Source organism: Eumetopias jubatus, unplaced genomic scaffold (genome assembly GCF_037043125.1).
Source record: "Eumetopias jubatus isolate StellerSeaLion01/CBP00866 unplaced genomic scaffold, mEumJub1_p1.0 scaffold_15, whole genome shotgun sequence".
NCBI classification, from domain to species: domain Eukaryota; kingdom Metazoa; phylum Chordata; class Mammalia; order Carnivora; family Otariidae; genus Eumetopias; species Eumetopias jubatus.
The window spans coordinates 89,217,283-89,243,013 of NW_028274821.1; the positions used below are offsets into that span (position 1 = coordinate 89,217,283).

Genomic DNA, 25,731 nt, shown 5'->3' on the forward strand with positions numbered 1-25,731 from the left:
AGGCGCCCTGTAGGTGCTTATTATTTAGCGAATGGGTGAAGCAGTGGAAGGAAGAGGTGTGTGGTAGCGGAAGGAGGGTGTGAGAGGTCTCGATCCAGACCCCCAAAACAGCTGGGCTTCTTTGCCACACTGAACACCCAGGTTCAGCATCTGTCCCGCCCACCGACAGCAGCAGGTTCCTGAAGGCAGGGACCCCCACCTATCTAATTCACGGCCAGGTCCCACGGGGCTCAGAACAGGGCCCAGCACATAGAGGGGACAGGAAGTGCTTGTGGGCTGGATGAGTGAACCCAGGAGAGGAGCACTACTGAAAAGTGACCATGTGCAGACCCTGACTGGCTGGGCAAAGCCGGTCAGGCAGGACACGCTCCCTTCCCCAGAGCAGAGCTCCTGTCCGTGGTCAGGGATGGCGGGAGTGTGCGCTGGTTTGGGACTGATTCTAGGGCAGGCTACGAAGTGGATTTGGGGAGGCAGCTTGGACTCTTTCCTCTGCCCCACGCCCGCCGCTCCTTCTCCTGGCCACCCCCCGGCACCCTCTGCTCCCCCAAGCCGCGGCTGACACGGGGCTTCTTTGGGGGCATCTGTTAGGTATCCCAGGGCTCTCAGCCCTCCTCCCCAGCTTGGATCACTCATCGCAGTGGTAATTAAATAATCGTGAGGTGCTGGCCCCACGGGAGGGACCATGCCTCTCTTGCATGGGTGAGCGAGGGGAAGGTGCTACTCGTCTAAAGTTAGACCTCCTCCTACCCCCCACTGGTGTCAGAGGTGTCCCTAGGTGGGCCCCACCCGGAAGAGGTGGGCAACAGCTCCTGACGCACCCCTGCCCTGCAGGGGGGCGGTGACTGCCCAGAGATGAGTGTGGGGGCCATCAAGGCTGCTGTGGAGGTGGCCAATCCCGGCTCCTTCATCTATGTCTTCTCGGACGCCCGCGCCAAGGACTACCACAAGAAAGAGGAGGTCCTGCGGCTCTTACAGCTTAAACAGTCACAGGTGAGTGGGCCGGCCTGGGGGGCTTGAGCGTGGGGGCCCCCAGGGCTGCTGAGGAAGCCAGGGTCCCCACTGCGGGCAGCCCGAGCCCCCACCTGCCGAGTGGAGGGCGGCTGCTTCCCCTCCGGGGTCCCCGCCAGCACGGCCGCCGGCCCTCAAGACCGAGCTGGTCTGGTGAAGTCCAAGTGTGTTCTCATGCTCTGGGCCCCCCGCCCGCCGCGGCTCCTGCCACCTGGCGAGGCTCATTCTTGATAAAGACCACACCACCCACTCCTCTCGCTTGCACCCTGTCAGAGTCCGTGCAAATTCATCTTCCTCCTGGTGTCACCCTGCGCTCCCGTCTCTGTGGTGCGGGGCCCTTTTCCCACTGCCTCGGGCACCTGACTTGTTGCTTGGGTTTTTGCTTCTCGCTTTCACAGCCAGGGCTGGGGTGGAGGGCTGTGCGCGGGGAAGGGGGAAGGGCCCCCCAACCGCGTGACCTCCTCCGGCCAAGCTCTCAAGAGCTGGGACGGCTTCTCTGGTCTCTGGTCTCCCATCCGGAACAAACTCCATTCTCCAAGGTTCTTCTAATTTTGTGGCCCCCAAGGGCTACTTGGAGCGAGCCGATTTCCATTCCCTTCCTTTCTGTAGATTTAGTAACGGCCTCCATTTCTTGAGCACCTGAAGTGTTCCTGGTCCCGTGCTGCACCCTTGACCCGCCTCAGCCCTGGTCCGCACGGGGTGGGTACTCCCATCGTTCCCAGTCTACAGATGCATCGCCTGAGCCCAGAGAGAGGCAAGGGCTCGCCCTGGGTCCCTCCTCCCTCGTTCTGGCCCTGCCGTGCACACCTGAAGGAGGCGGCCAGGGAAGCCCCGAGCCAGGCTTCATGTCCCTCTTCCAGGTGGTCTTCGTGCTGACAGGGGACTGTGGTGACCGCACTCATCCCGGCTACCTGGCTTACGAGGAGATCGCTGCCACCAGCTCTGGGCAGGTGTTCCACCTGGACAAGCAGCAGGTGACCGAGGTGAGCCTTCCCTGGCCATCCTGCATCTCCGGGCGTCTGTGCCTGGCTGTCAGGTCGCTGCCATGGATGAGCAGCTCCATGTCTCACCCTGTGGCCAGCACCGTGAGTGCTATGCTCAGGGCTGTATGACGTCATCTCGCCAGGCCCTTCTACCTGCTGCCCACCCCAAAGGCAGGTGCACTGGACTTCCCGATTTTGTAGGTGAAGAGGTTGGAACTTGAGGAAGCATCCTGGATCCCGCAAATGGTGCAGGCTGGCAGGATGGACCTAGCAAAGTTTGCCAGAGGTGGGGGTAGGGGGTGAGCTTCTCCCCAGAGTCAGGGAACCCAGGGGTGGGTAGAGGAGTAGGTGGGAGATAAGGGGCGTCAGATTCAGGGCCAGAAGATCCTGCTGGAGCACTTAGGCAGGCGGGGGCTCGCTTGGCCCTATGTCCTGAGGCACAGGGTTGTCAGTGATCTGGATTCTTTCAGCTCGGTGCTGACCAGGTGTCTGTCCTTCCCCCGCCTCCAGGCCCCACTGGCCGCTCAGGGCTCGCCCTGCTTTCCCTCTCCCCACAAGTCTGTTCCCTCCCAGGTGCCAGAGGGATCCTTCCAGTGACATGCTGGTAAATGTCCACAGCCACCTCCCTGAAAGAACGAGAGTGCCCATTTCTGTGGTATAAATCCTCCTACCCTGGCTGATTTCAAGCTGCCATCATGAAGTCACTGAGCAGGGTTGGGAAGGTGCTCTCAGTGGACTTTTTCGAGCTTCTATGAGCCATCTCTCATACACTGGATCTTTCTAAAGCAAATCTGACCAATGGGTCTCTTCTGGTTGTCCCCTGGAGAAGGTCCAGAGCCTTCTCTGACTCCTGCCTCTCTGACCCCATGACCTGTGTTATTCCCCTTGCTGACTGCTGCCACCCCACTAGACTCCGCTGTTTCTTCAGTGTCCCGTCTTTCTACCCCAGGGCCTTTGCTCATGCAGCTTGTTTTTCCTACACCTCCCCTGGTTCCTCATTTTCCCAGTCTTAGCTGAAATGCTCTCTCCTTGGGAGACCTTCCTTGATTTCCCGTCAAGATTAAGTCTTCTTTCATACTCTCTCCCAGCTCCTGGCACTGCTTTACATAACTGCAGTTTTATAACCGTGGCATCACTGAACGCGTTAGGCTGTGAGCTCCCTGAGCAACAGGCCCTTACTATGGGTCCTTTGTGCTGCTGTATATCGCCAGTACCTCATGCGGCTACCAGCATGGAGCAGGTGCTCAGTAAATAGCTGGTAAATGGACAGATGCAGGGTCCCTTGTGCCTGAGGCCCTGGGAAGAGGGAGGCAAGAGAGGCCGTGTCTGGGAGGCAGGCCTCAGCCCCAGCAGCCCTGCTGTAGCCTCCAGGAGAGGGTTTTTTTGTGTTATATATTTATGGACTGAAGAGAATGGTCTCTAGGGCCATGTTTAGATTAGCATGCCTTAACTCCCTGTTGACAAATGGCGTTTATGGTTCTCTGGGACACATTAGACTTTATTTTTTGGCATGTCGGCCTTCTCTGGCACTGAGCCGCCCAAGTGAGGGTGGGAGGCCTTTGGGAGTGGAGGGATGGCTCAGTCCTTGTTTTTGGGGGAGACCTATTTGGGTGGGAGCTGGGTTCTGAAGGTCAGGGGCAAATCAGACAGGGCAGCTGGACAGGTCAGCGGGGGACAGCTTGCCCAGGTGGGGGCTGGGCTCCCCTGTTCTCTCTCTTGAGGCAGGGAAAGTGGGGTGAATCCACTGGCTCCTGGCCATGGTGGCCAGCCTTCTGCTGTGGGAGCCTGACTTGGCAGTCTGTGTTTGACTTGATGGGACCTCCAGTGGCCAGGATTGGCTGCCTCTGGGTAGGGGCCTGGATTCTTCTCCTTCCTAGACGCAGAGGTGTGACATTCTAGATGTTCCCAGACATTTAGCAAGCCTGAGAAAGTGGCCAGGATGGCCAGGGCTGTGATCATTCCCCCCACTCCCCCCCCCAACCCCTGCCCAAGGAGAGGGAACAGTGCCTTTGCCCAAGCCAGGGGGCTCCAGCTGAGAGAATGACTCCTCAGAAGTTGCCAAAGTCCCCAAACTGTGCACGTGTAGTCAGTCCTTTTACCTTTGCACAGTATGTCCAGTGCAGCAAGAGGGACACGTTCTGCATTCTCTCTTGCCTTCATTTCCCGCTTACCGTGCACCTGCTACTGGCTAGCTCAGGTCCAGTTGCTGGACACAGAGACAGAGTCCATCCAGGTTAGGTCTCAGTGCTTTTGAGCTTTTGCTTTTTTCCGGTTGTTAGTAGCCCTTTGGGGTTCTAGGGTAATTGAAGCAAGGTGAAGATCTCCTCTTCCTGGTGGGAGTAATTTGGGGCTCTTGCCATCCTTCAATGGACAGGGGAGGTGGGCACCATGGCCCTTTGGGAGTGGGTATTTCTGGTCAAGGCTTAGCTAGGTCCAAGACCCCCCCGGCCAAAGCACAGCCTTTCCGCAGCTCAGACCCAGCTCAGTGTATTGCCACCAGCCCCAGAAGAGTGGGCCAGAATTGCTGGGCAAACCCCCTCATTCTGCAGCCTTCCCTGCTCCTGGGAAGTCCGTTCTGGGAGCCCAGCCCCTTCTCCTGTCTAGCACCAGCCCATACAAATATGCCAAATCGCCCAGATTCTGCACATCAACTAGGGGAAAGGTGAACCACCTTCTAAGACAGTAAGTGTGGGGGGTGGGGGAGGAAGGGAGGTCTGACCAGGTGGTTCCAATTAACAGATCAGGAGGCACGGGCCCCAGAGATGACTTCATTCTGGATTCTTCCAGGAGGAGGCAGCGTGGTGGAGGGTTAGGGCCCCATGCCAGCTTCAGACCCCAGCCCTGCCACCTGCCTACAGGGTGACCTTGAACATCGTACTTAACCTCTCTGGGCCTCTGTTTCCTCCTGTGCACAGTGGGTTAAGAGAGCCCCTGCCTAGTGAGACGGGTGACTGGCAGGCCCTGGGAAGCCCTTGGTAAGAGTTAGTGATGGCCGTGATTCTAGCCCCCTGCTTTGGTATGGAGCCTAGAATGTATCCCGGGCTCCCGTGAAGCCCCCTGAAGAGTAACGGCTCTCTCAGAACAGGTGCTCAGGACCTGAGTGCCCAGCGGTGCGCAGCTGGAAGGGGCTGGGGCTCTCTCTCCATCACTGCCGACCGAGCTTCCTGACCCAGGCCCCACAGTCAGGCCCCAGCTTTCTGCTCTGTGGCTCTGAGGCCCTCTAGGCCCCCTGGCCTCTCCTCTCTGCTTCCTCGGCCGCCCTGGCTGTCAAGTGTCCGGGGAGGAGCCTCGGGATGATTTATCTGCCGTGAACGGCCGAGCGGCAGCCATCTGGCTGGGGTAGCAGCACCAGATTCTTTCATTCCTTCCCTATCGGTGACAAAGAGATGAGCCTCATTGCAGCGCTGGCTCGCAGGCCCCCAGTCCTGCTAACATCTGGAAGCCATTGTCTCCGCCAAATAAACATTGAGCTTGCTGGATGAAGGCTCTCCGCTCAGAAGGCTCCCTACATTCTGCCCGGAGCCCTGGGGGCATTGCAGGGTCCAGAAAGCCTTGTCTGCAGGCCTGGGCCTGCAGGGAGTCTGGCCTTGCTGTGGGCAAGATGGTCAGCACCCCCAGCTCCCTGGCAGTGCTGTGCTTAGGGGCAGACCCCGTGGCAGGAGGACAGGAGGCATGCCGCCTCCTGGTGGGGTCACTGGCATCGTCCTCTGTGTGAGCCTTCTCTGAGGTTCAGTAGCCTGAACTCCTGGGCATCATCCCTCTGTTGGAACATCTTAGGACAAGCTTGTAATGACAGTTGCGGCACAACAGTTGGTGTGATCTCTCTGGGACGTTGTCAGCTGGTGCTGCCGCCGCCTTCCAGCAACTTTGCTCAGTTGTGATTTCCTCCCAACCCCTGACAAGGCATGACCCCGGGGTTGGGGGGAGGGGGCAGAGGACAGTGATCATGGGGCTGTGGCTTTGGGGTGGGGGCAGTTGCCTCACCTCGGCAGCTTCTGTCCATCCTTCCAGCTGGAGGCCTTGGCTGCTGCTTCCTCCAGCCAGCTCCCGTGTGCACGGAGAACGTTGTCAAGAGAAACATTACTTAGAAAGCGAGGCAAAACAGAAGGAGGGAGCTCCAAGCATACAGACAAGTGAGTTTTCAGAACACAGGATTCTTATCCTGGGATAACTGAAATCTAGGCACAAGCATTCCAGCTCAGTCTGAATAAAGCACACTTGCTTTTTCAATCTCGGGCAGTTCTTCCAATTCCCTTCTTTTCCTGTTCGCTTTCGTGGAGGATCGCACGGTAGGAGTATGATTCAGAGCAAGGGTGGCCAATATGCGGCACATAAGATACCACTTTTCTTATCCTGTATCCGTGGCAGACATTACTCATCAATCACAGAGCGTTCTCCTCTCTGCGACTGATGCAGCTTTGGATTTTGTCTGACAATATCACTTCCAGTTGATTGGAATTGGCAACAGGACCCCACTGTGGTTGTTTAGGAGTATACATGAAAGTCATGACATACTTGCTCTTTTTAAGGGACTTTTACTTAAAAAAATTACTATGAAAGATCTTAAAGAAAGGTGAGAAGAACCTATGTCCCAACTAGATTCAGCAGTTACCATTTTTGCCCCACCTGCTTTACCTCTCTGTTCGATCTTCTCTGTAAATAATTCAGTATGAATTTAAAAAAAAATGATCTTGGCCGTAATCCACAATATCTTCTAATAAAATGAAGAGTACTTTGCTGCTTTATTCAATGCCAAGTTCAAATTCAGATTTCCCTAATTGTCCTCAAAATGTCTTTGGTAACAGTTTTTGTCAAATCAGGGTTTAATCAGGGGGCGTGCATTTCATTTGCTTGTTATGTCTGTTAAGTCTGATTACATCTGGAGCCTTCTACCTTTTTTTTTTTTTTTTTTTTCCTGCCACTAACTTCTTGGAGAGGCCTTGATTGTACAATACCCCGGGTTCCGGATTCATCTGATTGTTTCCTTATGTCATTAATTTGTTCCTTTCCCCTGCTGTATTTCCTCTAACCTGGCAGTTAGCTCTAAGGGACTGATTAGTGGAGGCCAGCGTTTGGGGCAGGAATATTTCATGGTTGGTGCTGTGTGTCTTTTCTGTTGCATCACACCAGGAGGTAAGTCATGTCTCATTGTCCTTCTATTCCTGATGGTAGGTTTGGTTCCTGGGTGAAGGTGGTGACAGACAGCTCTCTGTATTGTAGGGACATGTTTTTCCCTTTATGGCTCAAGTGGTCTGTGGGGTAATGCTGGGGTTCCACATGGACATCTCATCTCTTGCACATTTATTAGTGGGCATCCTTCCATGAAGAAGAGCTTTTGATGACTTGGTTTTTTGAAGCACAGAAAACCTATTGAAAAGGCAGGAATCATACTTAATTCTTTCTCTTTAATGAAGAAGTTGCCTTCATTGGTGGCAAGAGGTTTTTTGTTTGAATTTTGCTGTTCTTTTTCGAGTATTTATTATGGGCACACGGATTCTTTAATTGGATGTGTTTGTGTTGATTCAAGTCATTATTTTTGGGGGGCTCAAGTTCTCCCAGATTTAGCTAATGGGATTGCCCTTTGGCTGGTTCCTTCCTTCTCTGAGAACTTCTTTGCTTAATGGAACTAACAGTTGTCTCAGGCTTACCTTGTGAGTCACCTGCCCCAGACCTGGAATCAGCCATTTCTCCAAACAATACTAGTGGGGAATGGTATTGAGAAACCCCCAGGTTATAAATTCACTTGGAATGAATTTGTATATAAATAAAATACTTGCAACTCTCTCTTACACTTGGCTGTAAGAGGAAATCTTGGTTCAGCAAGCCTTAACATCTTTTACTTCTTTGCTTTATTCTGCAAGATACATAAAACAGTTTTATGAGCACAGTACTGATGGTTGTGCCAAGTCAAAGCTACTAAATAAGAATTTCTTTGCAGTTCTTTCTGTCCTCAGGGTGCCTTCCACTGGGAAAGTTCAGTCGAACCCCTGGGTTCTCAGTACATGAGGAGCTCTTTTTTTTCTCTCTGTGGCTATGGTGCTCATTTGTTGTACAGTGAGGTTCATGTTTCATTTTGTTTAGTTCGAGAAGCATCCTGGGAAAACGTGAAAGTAACTTGGCCTGGAAGAAGGCCCCCTCTTCATCCTCGTTCCTGGTTTTCTAATGGGAAACTGGGAGGCGTGGCTATTACAAGGCTGGTTTGGGGGTGGAACGGAGTGAGGTGTCCGTAAGGTGAATCTGATGCCCCTATTAAGGAGGTGTCTGCCCTGCTGTCACACACAGTGAACAGAAGCTTCCCGAACACCCTCTCTGTGCCAGCCACTGAGCTCAGGGCATAGCAGAGGGTCTCGGCCCTCATGGGGCTCCCAGGCCAAGAGGGGAGACAGGTATGAATCTAACCAGGAGTTGGTTGATAAAGAGAGTGCAGGTCATTTCTGCAAGAGAGAAGCATGTGTGGTGGGAGCATGGGCGTCCAACTGTGGGAGTCTGACCCTGCAAGCATGGGGAGAGTCAGGGGCACACTGACCTTGAGTCAGGTTGGGCAGCTGCCTAAAACCCAGGACAGAACATAGGGTCTTGAAGACCATGGTAAGGATTTGGAGAAACTCAATAATTTTGTGCTCAGTGAGATATCTTAGGCTGGATCCAGTGTTGCTGACATGGGGTCTATGCATTCAAAGGGGGCACCTGTGGGAGAGTTTGAGAATCCCCCCAAATCATACTTTAAACATGTACCTAGGTGGTCTGGTAGTCTGGAGGGGGAGTCCTCACCTGTTACCTGCTTAAGATTTTAGAATGAATCTGAAATTATAGGATTTAAGGATTTAATATTTCTCAGTATTGTGTAACAGATCAGGAGGAGATTCTGTCTTCACAGCAGACCCTCTCAGGCCTGCTTAGAGAGCATGACACCCTGGTGGGAGGGTGGTCTGAGGCCCCTTGGGGTGATGGTGAATTGCATTGTTCTGGGGGAGATTCCAGATCTCCAGGGTGCCATAGAGATCAGCCCTTCCCTCCGAGTGGCCTTAATTTGGGTGTCACAACTCCCAACCCATAGGCCAGGAAGGTAATGAAATGTAAATTGGCCTGGTATAGGGCAGTGGGTGTGGGGGTGGCCTTAGGTAACTTGGAAAGCCTATATGCTGCCTAAAACCCAGGTGGGGGACTAGGTTCCGCTGGGAACCTATTACAGACCTGCCTCCAGTGGGTCAGTTCTAGGCAAGACCACAGGCACCTGCTGGCATCAGCTTCGCGCGCCTGCTTCCCAGGTGCTGAAGTGGGTAGAGTCAGCAGTCCAGGCCACCAAGGTGCATCTGCTGTCCACGGACCACAAGGAAGAGGGCGAGCATACGTGGAAGATTCCCTTTGACCCCAGCCTGAAGGAGGTCACCATCTCCCTGAGCGGTCCGGGGCCTCAGATCGAAGTCCGCGACCCACTGGGTATGTGCAGTACCGGCCTCATCTTTGACCCCGAGACTGGGCTAGGAGTCCAGGATGGGGTAAAGAGAGAGACCCAGGGTGGCAGGGGGTTTGGACACAAGGCTCCAGGAAAAAGGAGGGAGGGGGGATGCCACGTGGAGGGCAGAGAGGGTGCCTGTGGTGGGTGAGGAGGCAGGGAGGCTGTTAGCAGCCAAGTGAGGGGAATTAAGATAACCACAGTCCCTGGGATGTGAGGCTCATGTGTGGTCTTCCCCATGTTCTCAGCGGATCCCTACAGTGGCCTAGCAGGTCAGTCGGGGCAAGAATTAGTGGCACGCCATTGAGACTCTGGAAGGTGGAGTGACTTGTCCAGGTCACCCAGGGTCAGTGTGATTTGGACCCAGCCACCCAGCCTCATGGTGCTCCGAGGATGTCACGAGTTCCCGGGTCTAGAGGCGAGGTGTTCAACCCCCACCTGCGGGTGGATGAGGGTGGCGTGCAGAATGAGGTGAAGGGCCGAGCACCACCAAAGGTCTCTTGTCAGTTACTTTGGGAAGCCTGAGGCTGGTGTTTGGAGGGCCCTGCGCTCCTGGGGACAGGCTGGGGCCTCTGTCACGGCCAGAAAAGCATCGGGGACTGAGAAATCCTTGGGGGCTCCACAGGGAGGATCCTACAGAAGGATGAGGGCCTCAACGTGCTTCTCAACATCCCTGACTCCGCCAAGGTTGTGGCCTTTAAGCCTGAGCATCCTGGGCTGTGGGCCATCAAGGTAAGGGGCCCTGGTGCCCAGGGAGGGGGACCGGTTTCACCAAGCCAAGACCCTGTCTCCCTCCTGCCTGTCCTGGGGAGCTGGGGCCCTGGGAAGCTGAGGGCTGGAGCATGGGTGGTGACGGGGACATATCAATAGAAGCAAAGGGTCAAGAACAGAGGAGGAGTATTCTGCTTTGCAGCCGTGAGAGGAAGTAGAGTGGTTTGGGGTTAGTTAGGGAACTTTTAAGAAAGAGTTGGAGAAACAGCTTGAGTGTCCAGAGGTGGGTGACCAAGCCAGCTTGAGGTTCAGAAACCTATTCTGTGAAGAATGAACAAAGGAAGCAAGGGTGACCTTGGGGGAAGGATGGCTTAGAGGGATATGCCTGGCAGGGGGAGGTGGGCCTGCTCTAATCTGCAAGGTGCTGGAGGCCAGGGACCGGGGGTAGGTTGGGCTCCTGGCAGAGGGTCCTGGGATGGGTCAGGCTGCTGCCTTGGAAGGATGTGAGCTCCTGGCTGGTTGAGCAAACGTTTATGGAGCACCTCCTAGGTGCTGGGCCCTGAGCTAGGTGTGGATGGTACTGACAAAGGGGCAATACTGACCCTGCCCTTCGAACTCTTGAGTATTTTTTTTTAAGATTTTTATTCATTTTTTGTCAGAAAGAGGGAGAACACACAAGCAGGGGGAGCGGCAGGCAGAGGGAGAAGCAGGTTCCCTGCTGAGCAGGGAGCCCGATGCGGGACTCGATCCCAGGACCTGGAGATCATGACCCAAGCCGAAGGCAGACACGCCCAACTGACTGTGCCACCCAGGCGCCCCAACTCTGAGCATTTTTGAGCCAAGAGCTCTAATGCCAGTGGGGAAGGCAAGGCGGGGATTAGACATGCAGGGGAACAGACGGGGCTGTGGGTGTTTGGGGGGGTGGCTGGAAAGGCAAAGCAGTTTCCAGAGTCCCGCTCAGGACAGAGCCATAGCTGGGGCCTCTTCTACTGCATTTGGGAGCATAGCGCTGGGCCCCCAGAGAGCAGGGAAGTCGCCCACGTGTCTGCAAAGGTGGGAGAACTGCAGCTGCGGGTGCCGGAGGCAGGTCAGGGCGGCCACCTTCTGCCCTGGAGCTGGAGTCGGGCGCCCTGGTGATGGGGTCTGGGTCTGTGCTAGGTCTATAGCAGTGGTCGCCATTCAGTGAGGATCACAGGTGTCAGCAACATCGACTTCCGAGCCGGCTTCTCCACTCAGCCCTCTCTGGACCTCAACCACACCATTGAGTGGCCCCTGCAAGGTACAGTGCTCCTGACCCTGGGGGTGATGCAGAGCTGCTTTCTGGAGAGGTGGGGCTTGCCTTTTGGAAGTGGGGGGGGGGGGGCAGGCCCTAACTGTGTGGCTAGAACGGGCCCTGTGCAGGCTGGGTGGGGGTTGGGAGCCTAGGGGGATGTTGGAGTTGGAGGCACAAGGTCGATTTTCTGGTTAGAAGCCGCCCACTGGGATCTGGGGTTGCCTGTGTGCCCCATCATGGTTCCATCTGGAGAAGGCTGGGCTCCAGAGCAGGCAGGGGCTTTTGGCTTAGGTTGCAAGAGCTTCATGCCAGAAAATGCCATCTGGTGGCCAGGTCAGGGGTCCCAATTTATAGTTTGGGAAGTCTGATCACTCACCAGGGGCCCTTCAGAGGATTTTGCTGGGACCAGCTCAGAAGGGAGATGGGGAGGGACCTACACCAGGTCAGGCTAACTCCAGATCACTGACTGGTGACCAAAATGGTAGATACCAGATCCTTAGAGCTTTTGAATGTGCATTTCCTCTAATCTTTGTCATCCTTGTCAGCCCTGGTTGGTTCTCTGCCAGGACTAGCGGTAACATCTTCAAAGCGAAAGGGGGCCGCTTGCTTATTTAGTGCTTGTTTTTCCCAGTAGTAGGAAGGGGGAGAGGTAGGGAAACTTCTAGAGCCAGGAGAGAAAAGAAACCCTAAATGCAGCGCTTGAAAACTGAAGGGTCCCTAGGGCCAGTCCCCAGTGGAAGAGGGTGAAGGGGGGGCCACATGTGATCTTCTTTGGTTTCTGCTTTTGAGAAAGAGGTGGGTCCAAGACATTTTTTAAAAAAAGGAGAGAGAAACAGCAGGGCGATTGCAAGTGATAAATAGCATTTGGCCCTTGGCTTCACTGAAGGGGCATCAGGGAGTGGGGTAGTGGTTGCCCCACCACAGGGAGCGTGCCCTTGGCTGATTGTTGCAACATGGGAATGGGGCCCAGCACTGACACACATTCTTTTTCAAAGGAATCTGGACTTCCAGATTTTTATGTGCCCTTTCCAGATTGTTCCATGTTTCTTCAAAGATTTTAAGGCATTTGATGGATCATACCAACCACACCATCTGTTTCCTGGTTTATGTTCTCTAAGGAAAAAAATAATAACTGTTTGAAAAGGGAAAGACCTGAGTGACATTCCCAAATCAACTAAGGGAATTATGAGACCTAACTCCAATTTTACATTTTCTGGAATAGTGTGAAAAGTCCATTTCTAATAAAACAAAAGGAAAATCAAAGGAAAGCTGAACAGAAGAGAGAGGATGAACAGGAGCCAGAGTTCCCAAACTAGCGTGTGTCTCACCTAGGCTGGTCCCAGAGCCTACCTGATGCAATTCCAGAGTTAATGGGGGGGGGGGCGGGTTAAGGTGCAGAGAAATGCCCTCTCCCAGTTCTACTCCATGTGAGCCCGAGTCTGCAGACTGGAGGTGTTGCAGCCGTGGGAAGCCGTGGTTTGGATGGACAGTGGTGTTTCAGGACCACGGACAGTAGCAGGACCCCTCTCTATCCACCCCCAGCATTAGGTGGTACAGGGAACAGAAGGTGAGCAAGCCGGTAAGAGGGCCAAGCAGGCTGGGTCCCTGACTGTGGTCTGAGGGCCCCTGCTTGGAGAGGATCATGGAGCCCAGAACAGACGCTGGGATCTTCTTCCTCCCCCTTCCCTCTGCAGGGGTGCCCATCTCCCTGGTGATCAACTCCACGGGCCTGCAGGCACCTGGCCACCTGGACTCGGTGGAGCTCTCACACAGTTCAGGGCGGTCCCTCCTGACTTTGCCCACGAGGCCCCTCTCGAACGGATCCACGCATCAGCTGTGGGGCGGACCGCCTTTCCACGCCCCCCAGGAGCGCTTCTACCTCAAGGTGAAGGGCAAAGACCATGAGGGGAATCCCCTGCTCCGTGTCTCTGGAGTTTCCTACAGTGGGGTGGTCCCAGGTGAGTGAGTGGCTCTTACTGCTCCCAGCTCCCTGGCTCACTTGGAGACCCATTTCTTCCTGGAAGCCTTCCCTGATTAGATGAGATGAGGAAATGTTCATTAAACTTCTATGAGCAGCACACTGCAATGCATCGTGCTAAATACTGAGGTGCTTTAGATGTAGCAGTCAGGTCAAGGATTTAGTACCAAGCCATCCATCTCTCCACCTACCCATGCATCCACTCACCCATTCATCTGTCCACCCACCTACTCATTGATGCAAACATCCATCCATTCATCTGCCTATTCATCCATCCACCCACTCACTTGTCCATGCATCTATCCATCCGTCCAAATATCCATCCACCCACCCACTCATGCATGCATGCATCCATCCAAATATCCATCTAGCATTCATTTTTGTGTTCGTCACGGTGCTAGGCACTGTAGGCACAGCGGGGGGCAGGGCAGTGAATGTGGGTGTCCTCTTCCATAATCATAATCATGGTAATACTAGTCATCGTCTTGAGCGCCTCTCATGGGACAGTCCTGAGCCAAGCACCTGCCATACAGTAGCTCACTGAGTGCTTATAATACTTCTGAGGTGTATCCCCACTTTACAGATGAAGAAGCTCAGGCTACTCATCTCACAGAGTTGCCCTGAGGGTTCCATAAGCTACTACACATAACAAGACATCTCTTGGGTACCCTGAGGCTGTGCCCAGGATGTGGGCTTTGTGGGCCAGGGCCCCCATATGTAACAGCTGCTGTTACTGTCATGTCATTGTGGGCACAGGTCATTTTATGGTCCTATCTTTGGTCATGTGTGGCTTTTTGCCCATTCCCTTGTGTCCCTGAGGTCTCCCATCCAGGTCAGAAGCTTCCAGAGCGCAGGGCTGAGTCTTTGGCTCTCCCGCTCTGCCTCTGGTCCTAGCCTGGGGTATCTGAGTTCACTGGCCAGCAGCCTCCCTTGTTGGGCTTTGTTCCCTCCTTCTCGCTACCCCCTTTCGCATGGCAGTGGCCTGGGGGGAGCTCACAGAGATGGATGTCACTGACACCCAACATCTTCTTTGCTGGGGATCTCTTGACAAGGAGCAGACTCCTCTGTCTACTTCAAGTAGGGGTGCAAGGAGGCCACCAAGGTGCCCATGGTGAGGTGAAGGACTTTGAGAACCCAAGTGGGGCAGGGTGAGGGTGCTGGGGACCCCCTTCTCTCAGCCTCCTGGTCTCCACTCCCCTGCTGTGGTCCCTGGGCTCCTTGTCCCTTGGCTTTTATAACCCCGAGGAGGAATTTTCAGGAAGGAGTTCCAGCAGGGGCAATAGCAACCTCTGTTTCTCTCTCTCTTGGTCTTTCAGATGAATCTATGGGTTTGGAGTTAAGCTCTGGCTTTTGTTCTTCACCTCAGCTCTAGATGAAAGTGTGTGTGTGTGTGTGTGTGTGTGTGTGTGTGTGTGTGTGTGTGTGTGTGTGTGTGTGTTGGCAGGGAGAAGGGAGGTGGCTTGGAGTTTTCCTTCCTTCTAGGTCTGGGAAGCTGGGAGTTTGGCCTCGAGCAGGAGGCTCTGGGTTTGGAGACATGGGCGGGTGGCAGGGCTGGGCCTCGGGTCCCTGGGCCCATTGAGCTCATGGAGGACGGAGCCTGAGCTGGCCTTGCAGAGGCTTCCAGTGTGTGTGGGTGAGCGGTGGCTGCTTTGCACACAGCTGAGGACGTGGCTGGATAGTCCGACATCCCTCTCCCCTGGGATGTGGCAGGGAGCCTGCAGCATGATGTCACCCGCCGCCCGCCCACCCTCAGCTCTGGGCTCGGAGGACGTCTGGTGCATTGTCTCACCCATGGAGCATCTCTGGTGGGGATGCAGGGTGTGGGGGGGGGCAGGACGAGAGTTGAGCCTACGCCCGCGATCCCCCAGCGAGGCCCTGATGGCAGTCACTGACCCCATGGGGGTGTTCTCAGACCTTGCCACTGAAGCGATTCCAATAGCCAAGGAGAGAGAACGTGTCACCCCAAGACCAGGGATAGGCAGGGGAGGGTGTCTCCCGGGGGCCCCACGGGGCTCATCACAAACTGTGAGATGTCATTGAAGTCTCTTATTTTATCTCAAAAATGCGTGTGAACTTTGTGTTCACAGCCATACTCCAGCTTTGCTTATTTTTAAATATAAAAAAAGGCTTTCTTCCAACATCCTTGAGTGAGACTGACCCTCCAGGCAGATGAGACGTCTGGAAGCGCGGAGAGCCCAATCTGGGGAGCATTTTGTCAGATCTCTGGACTGGTCCGACTTCTACGTCCTGGACAGTGGAGAAAGCAGGGGCGCAGACTGGCCCATCTCGGCTGGTCTTCCCACAAACCACAGAAACAGCAGGAGCTTGTCCCGAGGGGGCTTGCCATGCCGTGTGCACGTGCCCTGCCTCTCACCAACTCCCCAGACAGCATGGAGACGTCAGTACCAGGATTAAGCCCAGTTTATAGAGGTGGAAACTGAGCTGGCAGGGGCAAAGCGACCTCTTCTTGGTGACCGCTGGATGGCAGGGCCAGGGATGGAATCCTGGCTCATCCCTGCACTCTCTGCATCGCTGACAAGGGCGGGCTGTGGGGGGCGGCAGGGAAGGATCCTCACTGCTGGGCCTTGCCTACAGGTGCCCCTCTGGTCAGCATGCCCCCCAGGATCCATGGCTACCTGCACCAGCCCCTGCTGGTCTCCTGCTCTGTGCACAGCACCCTGCCCTTCCGGCTACAGCTGCGGCGGAACGGAGCCAGGCTGGGCGAGGAGAGGCACTTGCAGTGAGTGGGTGCTGACCACCCAGTGTCCCCAACCCCGGCAGTCTGAGGGGAGTGGGTGGCGGGAGAAGGACCTTTGGTCTCGGTCATAATGTCCTCCTGGGCACCTCACAGCATGGCCCGGGATGGGGGAGGGTGTTCCCCAAAGCTCCCACCGCTGCTGGGTCATCACCCTGTGAAGGAGCTGTGGGCCTCCCCAGCTTCTGGAACACTCATCCCATGCAGGACCCAGCTCCTGAGGTTAGGGCAGGAAGGACCATCTGAGACCCTCCCCCTCATGCATGAAAGTCTAGGGCTCAGAGAGGGAAAGGGACTTGCTCAGAGTCACACAGCATGTTGTAAAATTTGCATGTCCTTGGCGGTAAGGAGAGTCAGACAGCCTCTCCGAGAGGATTTGTTCCCTCTGGGCAGGGTTTAGGGACTGGGAGAGGCTGGGGGACCCTGGCTGGGGTCAGGGGGATTGTGTGTCTCCAGCTGTTCTGGGTTTGCAGGGTGTCGGGAAACAGCAGCTGGGAGATTCCACGGGCCTCCAAGACCGAGGAAGGGGTGTATGAGTGCATGGCTGTCAGCAGGGCTGGGACCGGACGAGCAAAGGCCCAGATTGTTGTCACAGGTCTGTCCTTTCGGCCCGTCCTCGTATGCCCTCCCCCCTCTTCCTGATTTTTCCCTCTAGGGTTTGCCCCCAGGGCATGTCCATCTGGGGGGCACATGCCAGCCAGCTGCCGGGGATTGTCCATTTCCCAGAGTCCACTGCCCACACTGCCACCTGCCCCCTGGCGCGCCGTTTGGGCTGTCACCCAGGAGCGGCCTGTGGCTCTCAGATGGAGGAAGGTTGAGGAGCCCGGCTAGGGTCATGCCTTCCTCCCCTAGGCCCTTCCAGGGGCCCCTGTCCATCCGGAAGTCCCCCTCCCTTAATGCCTCCAGGTCCCTGCCAGGATAGCACCATCCAGCTCAGGAAGGTTGGAGACGTCACAGGGCGTCTAGAAATGAAATCGGCTCCGTTTTTTAAATCAGGAATCTAAACTGCCTTGAAGAGAAGAAAAGGAGCCCAAGGAACATGGAAAGATTAGCCAGTCTGCAGCCTCTAATCTCACACAGACTGCCATGCTCCTTGCAGGAAGGCTGGCGGGAGTACAGACGGACAAAAGAAGATTTGGATAACCTGTGGTCTTATTCTAGAGACAACCTCCATAGCATTTTTTTAAGAAGACTTATTTATTTATTCTAGAGAAAAAGAGTGAGTGAGCGTGGGATTGAGGGGGAGAGGCAAAGGGGGGGAGAGAGTCCCAAGCAGACTCCCCTCTTGGGGCTCGATCTCACGACCCTGAGGTCATGACCTGAGCCGAAATTAAGAGTCGGACACTTAACCGCCTTGAGCCACCCAGGCGCCCCATGGGGGTTTTACGTTTTAGAAATGATAGGGACAGGAAAGGGAACAGCATAAGGAAACGCACACGCCCATTCCTTAGACTTACTAATCGCTAAAATTTTGCCATATTTGCTTTCTCACTCTCTGGCTAGACTATTTTAAACTAAATTGTAGGCATCCTGACATTTCAGTATTTATCACTCTCTCTCTCTTTTTTTTTTTTTAGAAAGTACATTTTCCCATATAGTAAAAATGTTATGATCACACCTAATAAAATGAATGATAATACCTTAATGCTATTTAATTTGGCTGCAGTCAGATTTTCTCATTTGCCCCAGAATGTTACTTCTGGCTGGTTTCTGCAGTATCATTTTTCGGGGCTGTGAAGTTCACATGCTCTTTGTGACGGCAGGTCATTGGCACGTGCAGCTTGTGTGGACCCAGCTTTTTCCCTGCGAGCGCTCGGGCCCACATCCATGGTTAGATGGGCTCTGATCTGATCACTTACCCCTTTTTTCCCTGTCAAGAGAGTGGTTTTCTTAGCTCTTCCCTCGTTTGGGGCAGTGGCCTCTGTGGTACATTTTGGCTGTGAGGATCCTCCTGCGATCTGCACAGAGAATAGCTTCGTACTCACTACTGTTTCCCTCTTGAGGGTGATTTCCGAGGCTGTATTCCCCAGGGTGGAGTTCCTGGCTCACAGGGTGAGAAGGGTAGTGGGGGTCTTGGTCCGTGTTGCACTTGGCTGTCGTGTGCAAAGCACGCAGGTGCCACGCAGCCCTCGCCAGGGGTGTGATGGTGGTGGGGAAGTGGGGGGACGTGGAGGGAATGGGCCCTCCTCCCGGGGTGGCGCTGGCCTGGGATGGTGAGCAGATGCTTCTCCACTACTCTGACGGACGACGTGTCCCCAAGGATCCCGTGCGGGACGCTGGAGTTAGGACGTCCCCAGCGCCGGCGGGATGGCCCCCTCTCTGTGTCCGCCCCCTCCCAGTCTCCTCTGTTTTTTTTCCTTCAGACCCTCCGCCGCAGCTAGTCCCTGCCCCCAACATCACCGTGTCCCCAGGGGAGACTGCCGTCCTGGCCTGCCAGGTCCTGAGTGATGTCCCCTACAACCTGACGTGGATCCGGGACTGGCGAGTCCTGTCGGCCTCGCCGGGCAGAGTCGCCCAGCTGGCCGACCTATCCCTGGAGGTCAGCGACATTATCCCCAGTGACGGTGGGCGGTACCAGTGCATGGCCAGCAACGCCAATGGGGTCACCAGGGCATCCATCTGGCTCCTGGTGAGAGGTGAGGCTCTGCCTTCCACTGCTGTCTGTGCTTCCAGGTGAACACACTCCCTAGTGCTCCTCCCCAGAGCCCATTGATCCGTGCCTCTGCCCCAGCATCACGTCGGGCAGGCAACATTAGTCCTGTGTCTTCTGAATTTTCAGAGAAAGAGAATTCTGTAGCCTCCTAGCCTAAGTTTAGTGGTTCTCCCTGTTGGAAAGTTCACCCTAATATCTAACCTAAATTTCTGCTGCTGTAGGCCAAGGCGATTTCATTGTGTCCTCTTGATTTCCCATGCCGTGGAGCACCTCTGTTGCCCCTCTCCCCCCCGCCCCAATATGTAGGGCAGGAGTGGAATCCAGGAAACTTCTGGAAGTCCAGAGATCAGATGTGCTTGGCAGGTGCTGGGTGGCATTGACCAGATGGGGTCGGGGGAGGCAGTGGAAAGAGCCCCCACCTGGGAGTCTTAGGACCTGGAGGTCACCTCGGGTCTACCCAGGGTTTAGGCGGATCTTTCTCTCTGGGCTGCTATTTCCCCAAGTGTGAAAATGAGCCCTATCGGGACAACTGTTCTCTCTTGTGCCAGCAACTCTTGGTTGGTTGCCTGGAGTGTGCTGAGAAGAATTCCGAGGCCATGTCTAGGTTCTGCCGTATCTGTTAGCTTTGTCTGCCACTGATATTGGAGGGCCCTGTTTACCTTTTCTAGGTGAGTTGGCCTGGTGAGGTCTGTTGGAGGCCAACAAGCCTACTGTGCTGTGAATAGAACCTAGGTTTGGGGCCAGTGCTCGGGCAGGCCTTGGGGTCCACTCAGGGTCACTGGAGGTGAGAGTTGTCCCCGGCCCTGGCATCTGCCTATTTGCCTAAGCCTCTCCAAGATGCTCAGCCTGGAGCAGAACCCGCGGGGGCATTAGGAAATCCACTTTGTGTGGCCTGGGCAGCTGCCTGGTCAACCCCAGCTCCCAGGAAAGCCACTCCCTGGGGATTCAGGCCCCTTGGGGCCTTTACTTCCTACATCTGGCCCTTCTGCGACTTTGGGGATGGAGAGGAGGCTGGGGCTGGGCACCTGGAACGGCATGGCTGCCCTGACAGGCTCTTCCCCACCTGTCCACTCTTTATACCGCAGAGGCCCCCCAGGTCAGCATCCACACCCGGTCCCAGCACTTCTCCCAGGGTATGGAGGTGAGCGTCAGCTGCTCAGCCTCTGGGTACCCCACACCCCACATCTCCTGGAGCCGTGGGGGTCATGCTCTGCAAGAGGACAGCAGGTGAGGGGCCCAGGGCCAGGTGAATAAGGACTCCCGGGGGATGCCTCTGGGCCTCCATCTTTTTACCTGTAAACGGGTTGGCGGCGGGCAGGGGGTGGCACGGGGAGAGGGAAGCATTTGTGGGAGCTATAGTTCCAGAATCCAGTAGACCTGTGCTTGAATCCTGCCCCTGCCATTCAGGCTGTGTGACCTTGGGCAAGTCGCTTTTACCTCTCTGAACCTCATGCATTAGCAAGGACAATCTATGTAAAGCTCTGAGCACACAGCCAGGCACAGAGCAAGCAGTCAGTAGAAAATGGCGATCACTAGTGATGCTATTAGTTAGTTTGTTGTTGATGATGACTGAGGTAGTCCTCGGGTGACCGGACCTCGTTGGCCCCTTGGCCGTTGAACATGTTGTTTTATGGCCTGACTCCAGAATCCATGTAGATGCCCAGGGAACCCTGATCATTCAGGGAGTGGCCCCAGAGGATGCTGGGAATTACAGCTGCCAGGCTGTGAATGAGGTCGGCACAGACGAAGAGATGGTCACCCTCTACTATACAGGTACCTGGGCCCCGGGCATCTCAGAAGAGCCTCCCTTCTCTCCCTCCCTCCTTCCCATCCACAAATACTTGTTGAGCATTTGCTGTGTGCCAGGCCCTGGGGATACAGCAGTGAACACATGGTCCCTGCCCGGGGGGAGCTCATATTCTAATGGGGAGGCACAGAAGAAGCATGCAGACGGATAAGGGGGCTTTCGGAGTGTGCTAGGGGAGCAGTATGATGTGCCGGTGGGGACGGGAGGGACACGCTGGTACACACGGGACGGGCCAAGGCCTCCACGAGGGGGGACGCTTGCCAGAGATGAGAATGGGAAAGGGACCCGGTGAGGCAAAGGCCCTGAGGTCAGAGTGAGTCTGGGGTGCTTAGGAGGTGACAAGAAGGCTGGTGTGGAGAGGATGGGAGAGAGGGACGGGGACAGGGGACGGATGGGCAGCCCATGCAGGGCATTTAGGACCTTTAGGGTTTCAGCTTTTTTTTTTTTTTTTTTCTTGAGAGAGAGCAGAAGCAGGGGCAGGGGCAGAGGCAGAGGGAGAAGCAGACTCCCCGCTGAGCAGGGAACCCAACTGGGGGCTCAAGCCCAGAACCCTGAGATCATGACCCAAGCCGAAGGGAGCCGCTTAACCGAATGAGCCACCCAGGCGCCCCAGGTTTCGGCTTTTATGGCAAATTCAATGAGAAACGGATGTGTGTGGGGTGGATTTGTTCCAGGAGTGACTGGCTTTCATTTGAGGTCCTGGGTCAGAAACTTTTAAGAAAACCAACAGTGGCTAGATCTTTCTGGGGTGACGGTCCCTGACTGGTGGGGGGGTAGGGAGGAGGCAGGAGGTGCAGCTCCTTCCCTGTCCTCGCCCACCCCCCCCCCCCACCGTGAGAGGCTGCACTGTTGACCTAGGGAGTCTGTGGGCGGGTCCCAAGCTCCCCTTCTGCTCCCACGCAGATCCACCGTCCGTCTCTGCGGTAAATGCAGTGGTGCTGGCCGCCGTCGGGGACCAGGCCGTGCTGGTGTGTGAGGTGTCTGGGGTGCCCCCACCCCGGGTCATCTGGTATCGAGGTACGTCAGGTGGGAGAGGGGCCTGGGGAACTGTCCCTCCTGGGGCCCCTGGAGGATCAGCTTTCCGGAATGGTCATGGGGGGTGGGGGGGAGTGGCACTGCGAATGGGGTGTCTGGGAGGGCTGGTCCGTTCTAGCAGCACCCCCTCCCCCAGCTGAGCATCCATGCAGCTCAGTGGTGAGGAGCAGGATTTAGAGTAGACTTAGATTTGAATTCTAGCTCCCCTGGGTGACAGTGGGCAGGTGACCTGGCATTGCTGAGCCTGCTTCCTTATCTGGGAAATGGCGAACATCAGATAGGTTAGTTGTGTGAGGATGAGATGAGTTCACATAAGTAAAGTGTTTAGAACAAGCCTGGCATGTGGGCTGGGCACGGTGTTCTTTTTTTTTTTTTGAAGATTTTATGTATTTGAGAGAGAGCGCAAGAGCGAGGGAGAGCATGAACAGGGAGGAGCGGCAGAGGGAGAGGGAGAAGAGCAGACTCCCCACTGAGCAGGGAGCCTGACGCGGGACTCGATCCCAGGACCCTGAGATCCTGACCCGAGCCAAAGGCAGATGCTTCACCGACTGAGCCACCCAGGCGCCCCGGGTTCGGTGTTCTTAGTGATGGTGATGCGGTTAATCTAAGAAATAGGGACCAGTAGTACCAGGCCTGTTCTGAGGCTCTTTTGAGTCAATGGGTACGGAGGTCTTCCCAGTGACGGACTCCGAGCTGAAGTTTGGCTGATGGGAGTGTTCTGGAGCCCTCAGCAGGGGCTGCTCCTGTCTTTCCAGGAGTAGAATCCTAGCTCCCTCCCAAGGGTCAGCCCTCACCCATGTTGCCCTCTCCCACCTGGACGGGCTCTGTCATTCATGGCACCTGTCTGCCAGCTTGTCAGAGCCCACCTTGACTTTGACACAGGCAGAAGCAGCTCAAGAGTGTGAGCATTTTGTGCCAGGCCACCCCTGGATGGCAGAGGCCCCGGGGCTCCTGACTTGGTGCTCGAGTCTCTGCTGTTCTGGCCGAGAGCCTGGCCCGGGAACACTTTTTAAAAGGGCCTCTCTCAGTGGAATATTATTCAGACTGGAAAAGAAGTGGAATTCAAATTGTACAGCAGTGTAAATACAGTTAACACCCCTGAACTGTGCTCTTGAAAATGGTTGAGATGGTAAATTTTGTTCTGTGATTTTTACCACAATTAAAATCTTTCTTCGTTTGAAAACAAGGGGTGAAATTCTGAGAACAACACGGATGAGCCTGGGGGACATGATGCGGAGTGAAATCAGCCAGACACGGAAGGACAAATACGCTATGATTACACTTACCTGGGGGACCTAGACGAGGCAGATGTGTAGGGACAGAAAGGAAAAGACTGGGCACCAGGGGCTGGGTGTGGGGGGTTGGGGGGGGGGTCAGTGTTTACCGGGGACAGAGTTTCAGTTTGGGAAGATGAGAAAGTTCTGGAGACGGATGGAGGGGATGGTTACACAATAATGTGAATGTCTTTGATGCCACTGAATCGGACACTCAAAATGATGAAGGTGGTCAGGTTTTGTGTTACGTATATTTTATCACAATAAAAATAAAAAACTATATTAAAATGTAGAAAGTAGGTCGGGATCAGGGGAGCCTGGGTGTAGATAGACCACAGGCAGGAGAAAAGAGGGAGGCCTGCCTGGGGTCAGGTGTGAGAGAGGCAGCCGTGGCTGGGGTGTGCTCATCCCAGCGTGACCTCAGTCTGGAACTGGATCAGAGGATGGGGACCCAGCAGGGAGGCCCAGGCAAGGAGGCTGTGGGTGCTGAGCCTGTCGCAAGTAGGGGGACAGGCTGGGCCTCACTCCTGGTCAGCAGAGAGGCTCAGGGAAAGCCCCCCCCCCCGCAGGGCTGGAGCTAGGAGTGCTGACTTAAAAAATTTTTTTTCCAATTGTTGTAAAATACAAATAACAAACTTTACATCTTAACCCTTTTTAGGGATACAGCTCAGTAGTATTAAGTACATTCGCACTGTTGTATAACTGTTACCACCATCCGTTTCCAGAACTCTGTTCCTCTTACAAAACTGAAACTCTGTCCCTGTTAAATAATGGGGGTCCTGGCTTTTGGGGAAGGACCGTGCCCCACTTGGGCCCTCCCAGGCTCCAGCCCAATGCAGTTACAGGAGCCTGAGGGTCAGGAAGGCTCAGCAGCCTGGTACCCCAGCCTCCGTGACCACTGCGGGCACCCGCCTGATGCTTTCCCATCTTTGGTGCAGGGGGTCTTGAAATGATTCTGGCCCCTGAGGGCTCCAGCTCTGGGACGCTGCGGATCCCAGCAGCTCGGGAGAGGGATGCTGGCATCTACACCTGCCGAGCTGTCAATGAGGTGGGCGATGCCTCCGCAGAGATCCGGCTGGAGATTGGACGTGAGTGTACACCTTGTCCCCACCTGCCCCCTCCCCCTTTGCCCTGCCTCTGAGCAGGGAGGAGGAAACTCTACCATAGAGAACGCCAGTGTGGAATCTGTATCATGTGCATCCGGAGCACGTGGGACCAAGGACACAGTGCCTCTTGCTGTATGACAAATTGCCCCAAAACTTTGTGGCTTAAACAGTAAGCATTTATTTGGTTGCAGTTCTGGAGGGCCAGGGTTTGGGAGTGGCTTGGCTCCCAAAGTGGGTGGTTGTGGCTCAGAGGTTCTCACGGGATTGCAGTTAATGCTTCAACCGGGGCTGCATCATCTGAAGGCTTGACTGGGGCTGGAGGAGCCAGTCTGGCTTCACTCACGTGGCTGTTGGCAGGACGCCTCAGTTCGTTCCCCGTGTGGGCGTCTCTAGAAGGCTTCTCCTGACGTGGATTCCCATGAGCAAGAGAGCTGAGGGAGGGAGAGAGAGAGAGAGAGAGGGAGAGAGAGGGAGAGAGAAGACAAGAGAGAGAAAAGAGAGAGGGAGGGAGAGGGAAAGAGAGAGAATCCCACAAGGAAGCTGCAGTCTTTATAACCAGCCGGTCCTGGAAATGACATACTGTCACTTCTACTGTATTCTCTTGGCCACACAGACCAACCCTGGTACACGATAGGTGGGAGGGGCTGCTCAAGTGTGTGCATGCCAGGAGGCCACCTTGGAGGCTGCCTACCACAGAGACAGTTTGGTTCAAGCTTGGGCATGGGCATCCCTGAGATCTGGGTTCCCATCTTGTCTCCATCATTTACCATCTATGTGCTTTGGTTGAGTCATTGACCCTCAGTTTTCCTATCTGTAAAATGGGGTTGCCGGGAGGGTTCGGTGAGATCAGGCATATAATGCTTAGCATAGGGTTTGGCCCATCTCGAGTGTTTAATAAACAGATGGGTGATTATCCCCTCTTTACAGATGGGGAGTCTGGGTTCTTCTGTGGCTGGTACATGGCCTTAGCTGTGACTGTCATGACGTCTGAATTCCAGACCTGCACCCTGGGCCCTGGGGATTGTTCAAAAGTTGTGGGCACAGCTCCTCGGCATGCTGGGCCAACACGAACTGGGCTCTGAGGGGTTTGCCGTGGCCACGGTGGGAAGGCCAGGTGCTGGGAGTCCCGGGGAAGCACAGAGAATCAACAATGTGCTTGTCGAGGCTGGGTGGGATGGCCAAGGGGCTCCCCAAGGACAGTGGGGGGCCCTGGGTGGAGCAGGCCTTGTGAGTAGAAGGTTCTGGCCCCGAGGACGATGGTGCCATGTCAGGGTTGGATTCTCCCAGGCTTGGGGTACCCTTAGCCATCAGTTGTTGGTTCTGTCACTCCTTCCTCCCTTGCACGGTCACCAGGTGGCCAGGCCCTGTGCCGGGGACAAAACAGCAGGCGAGACTTGGCATCCGCCTTCGTGTTGCTCTTGGTGTCAAGGAGAGAGACGGGCAAACACACAAGTGGGACACTCAGGGTAGTGAGCGTTTGCAAGTGGTATCCATGGGGAGCTGTTGGTGCCCCGAGAAGGAGTCCAACAGACACGGGGGGCTGGGAAGGCTTCCTGGAGGAGGTGATGTCTGAGATGAACCCAGAAGCCATCAAGCAGGTGATGAGCTCGGGAGCAGTGTTCCAGGCGAAGGGAGCAGCATGTGCAGATCTCCCCACAGCAGGAGAAGCGAGCCAGGGAGTGAGACTGAGCC

General features: G+C 55.2%; 1 protein-coding gene across 2 annotated transcripts in view; it reads left to right on the forward strand.

The window, feature by feature from the left end:
- HMCN2 (hemicentin 2) overlaps positions 1-25,731 on the forward strand; it is a 147,403-nt gene that overhangs the window by 18,676 nt on the left and 102,996 nt on the right. For both annotated transcript variants that reach the window (XM_088019264.1, XM_088019265.1), the window contains exons 3-15: positions 832-990; positions 1,869-1,991; positions 9,260-9,431; positions 10,073-10,179; positions 11,317-11,437; positions 13,126-13,389; positions 16,005-16,149; positions 16,638-16,759; positions 18,528-18,800; positions 19,903-20,044; positions 20,463-20,590; positions 21,528-21,641; positions 23,872-24,021. In XM_088019264.1, the coding sequence (XP_087875390.1) occupies positions 832-990; positions 1,869-1,991; positions 9,260-9,431; positions 10,073-10,179; positions 11,317-11,437; positions 13,126-13,389; positions 16,005-16,149; positions 16,638-16,759; positions 18,528-18,800; positions 19,903-20,044; positions 20,463-20,590; positions 21,528-21,641; positions 23,872-24,021 (2,020 nt within the window). The remainder of the gene's footprint in view (positions 1-831; positions 991-1,868; positions 1,992-9,259; positions 9,432-10,072; positions 10,180-11,316; positions 11,438-13,125; positions 13,390-16,004; positions 16,150-16,637; positions 16,760-18,527; positions 18,801-19,902; positions 20,045-20,462; positions 20,591-21,527; positions 21,642-23,871; positions 24,022-25,731) is intronic.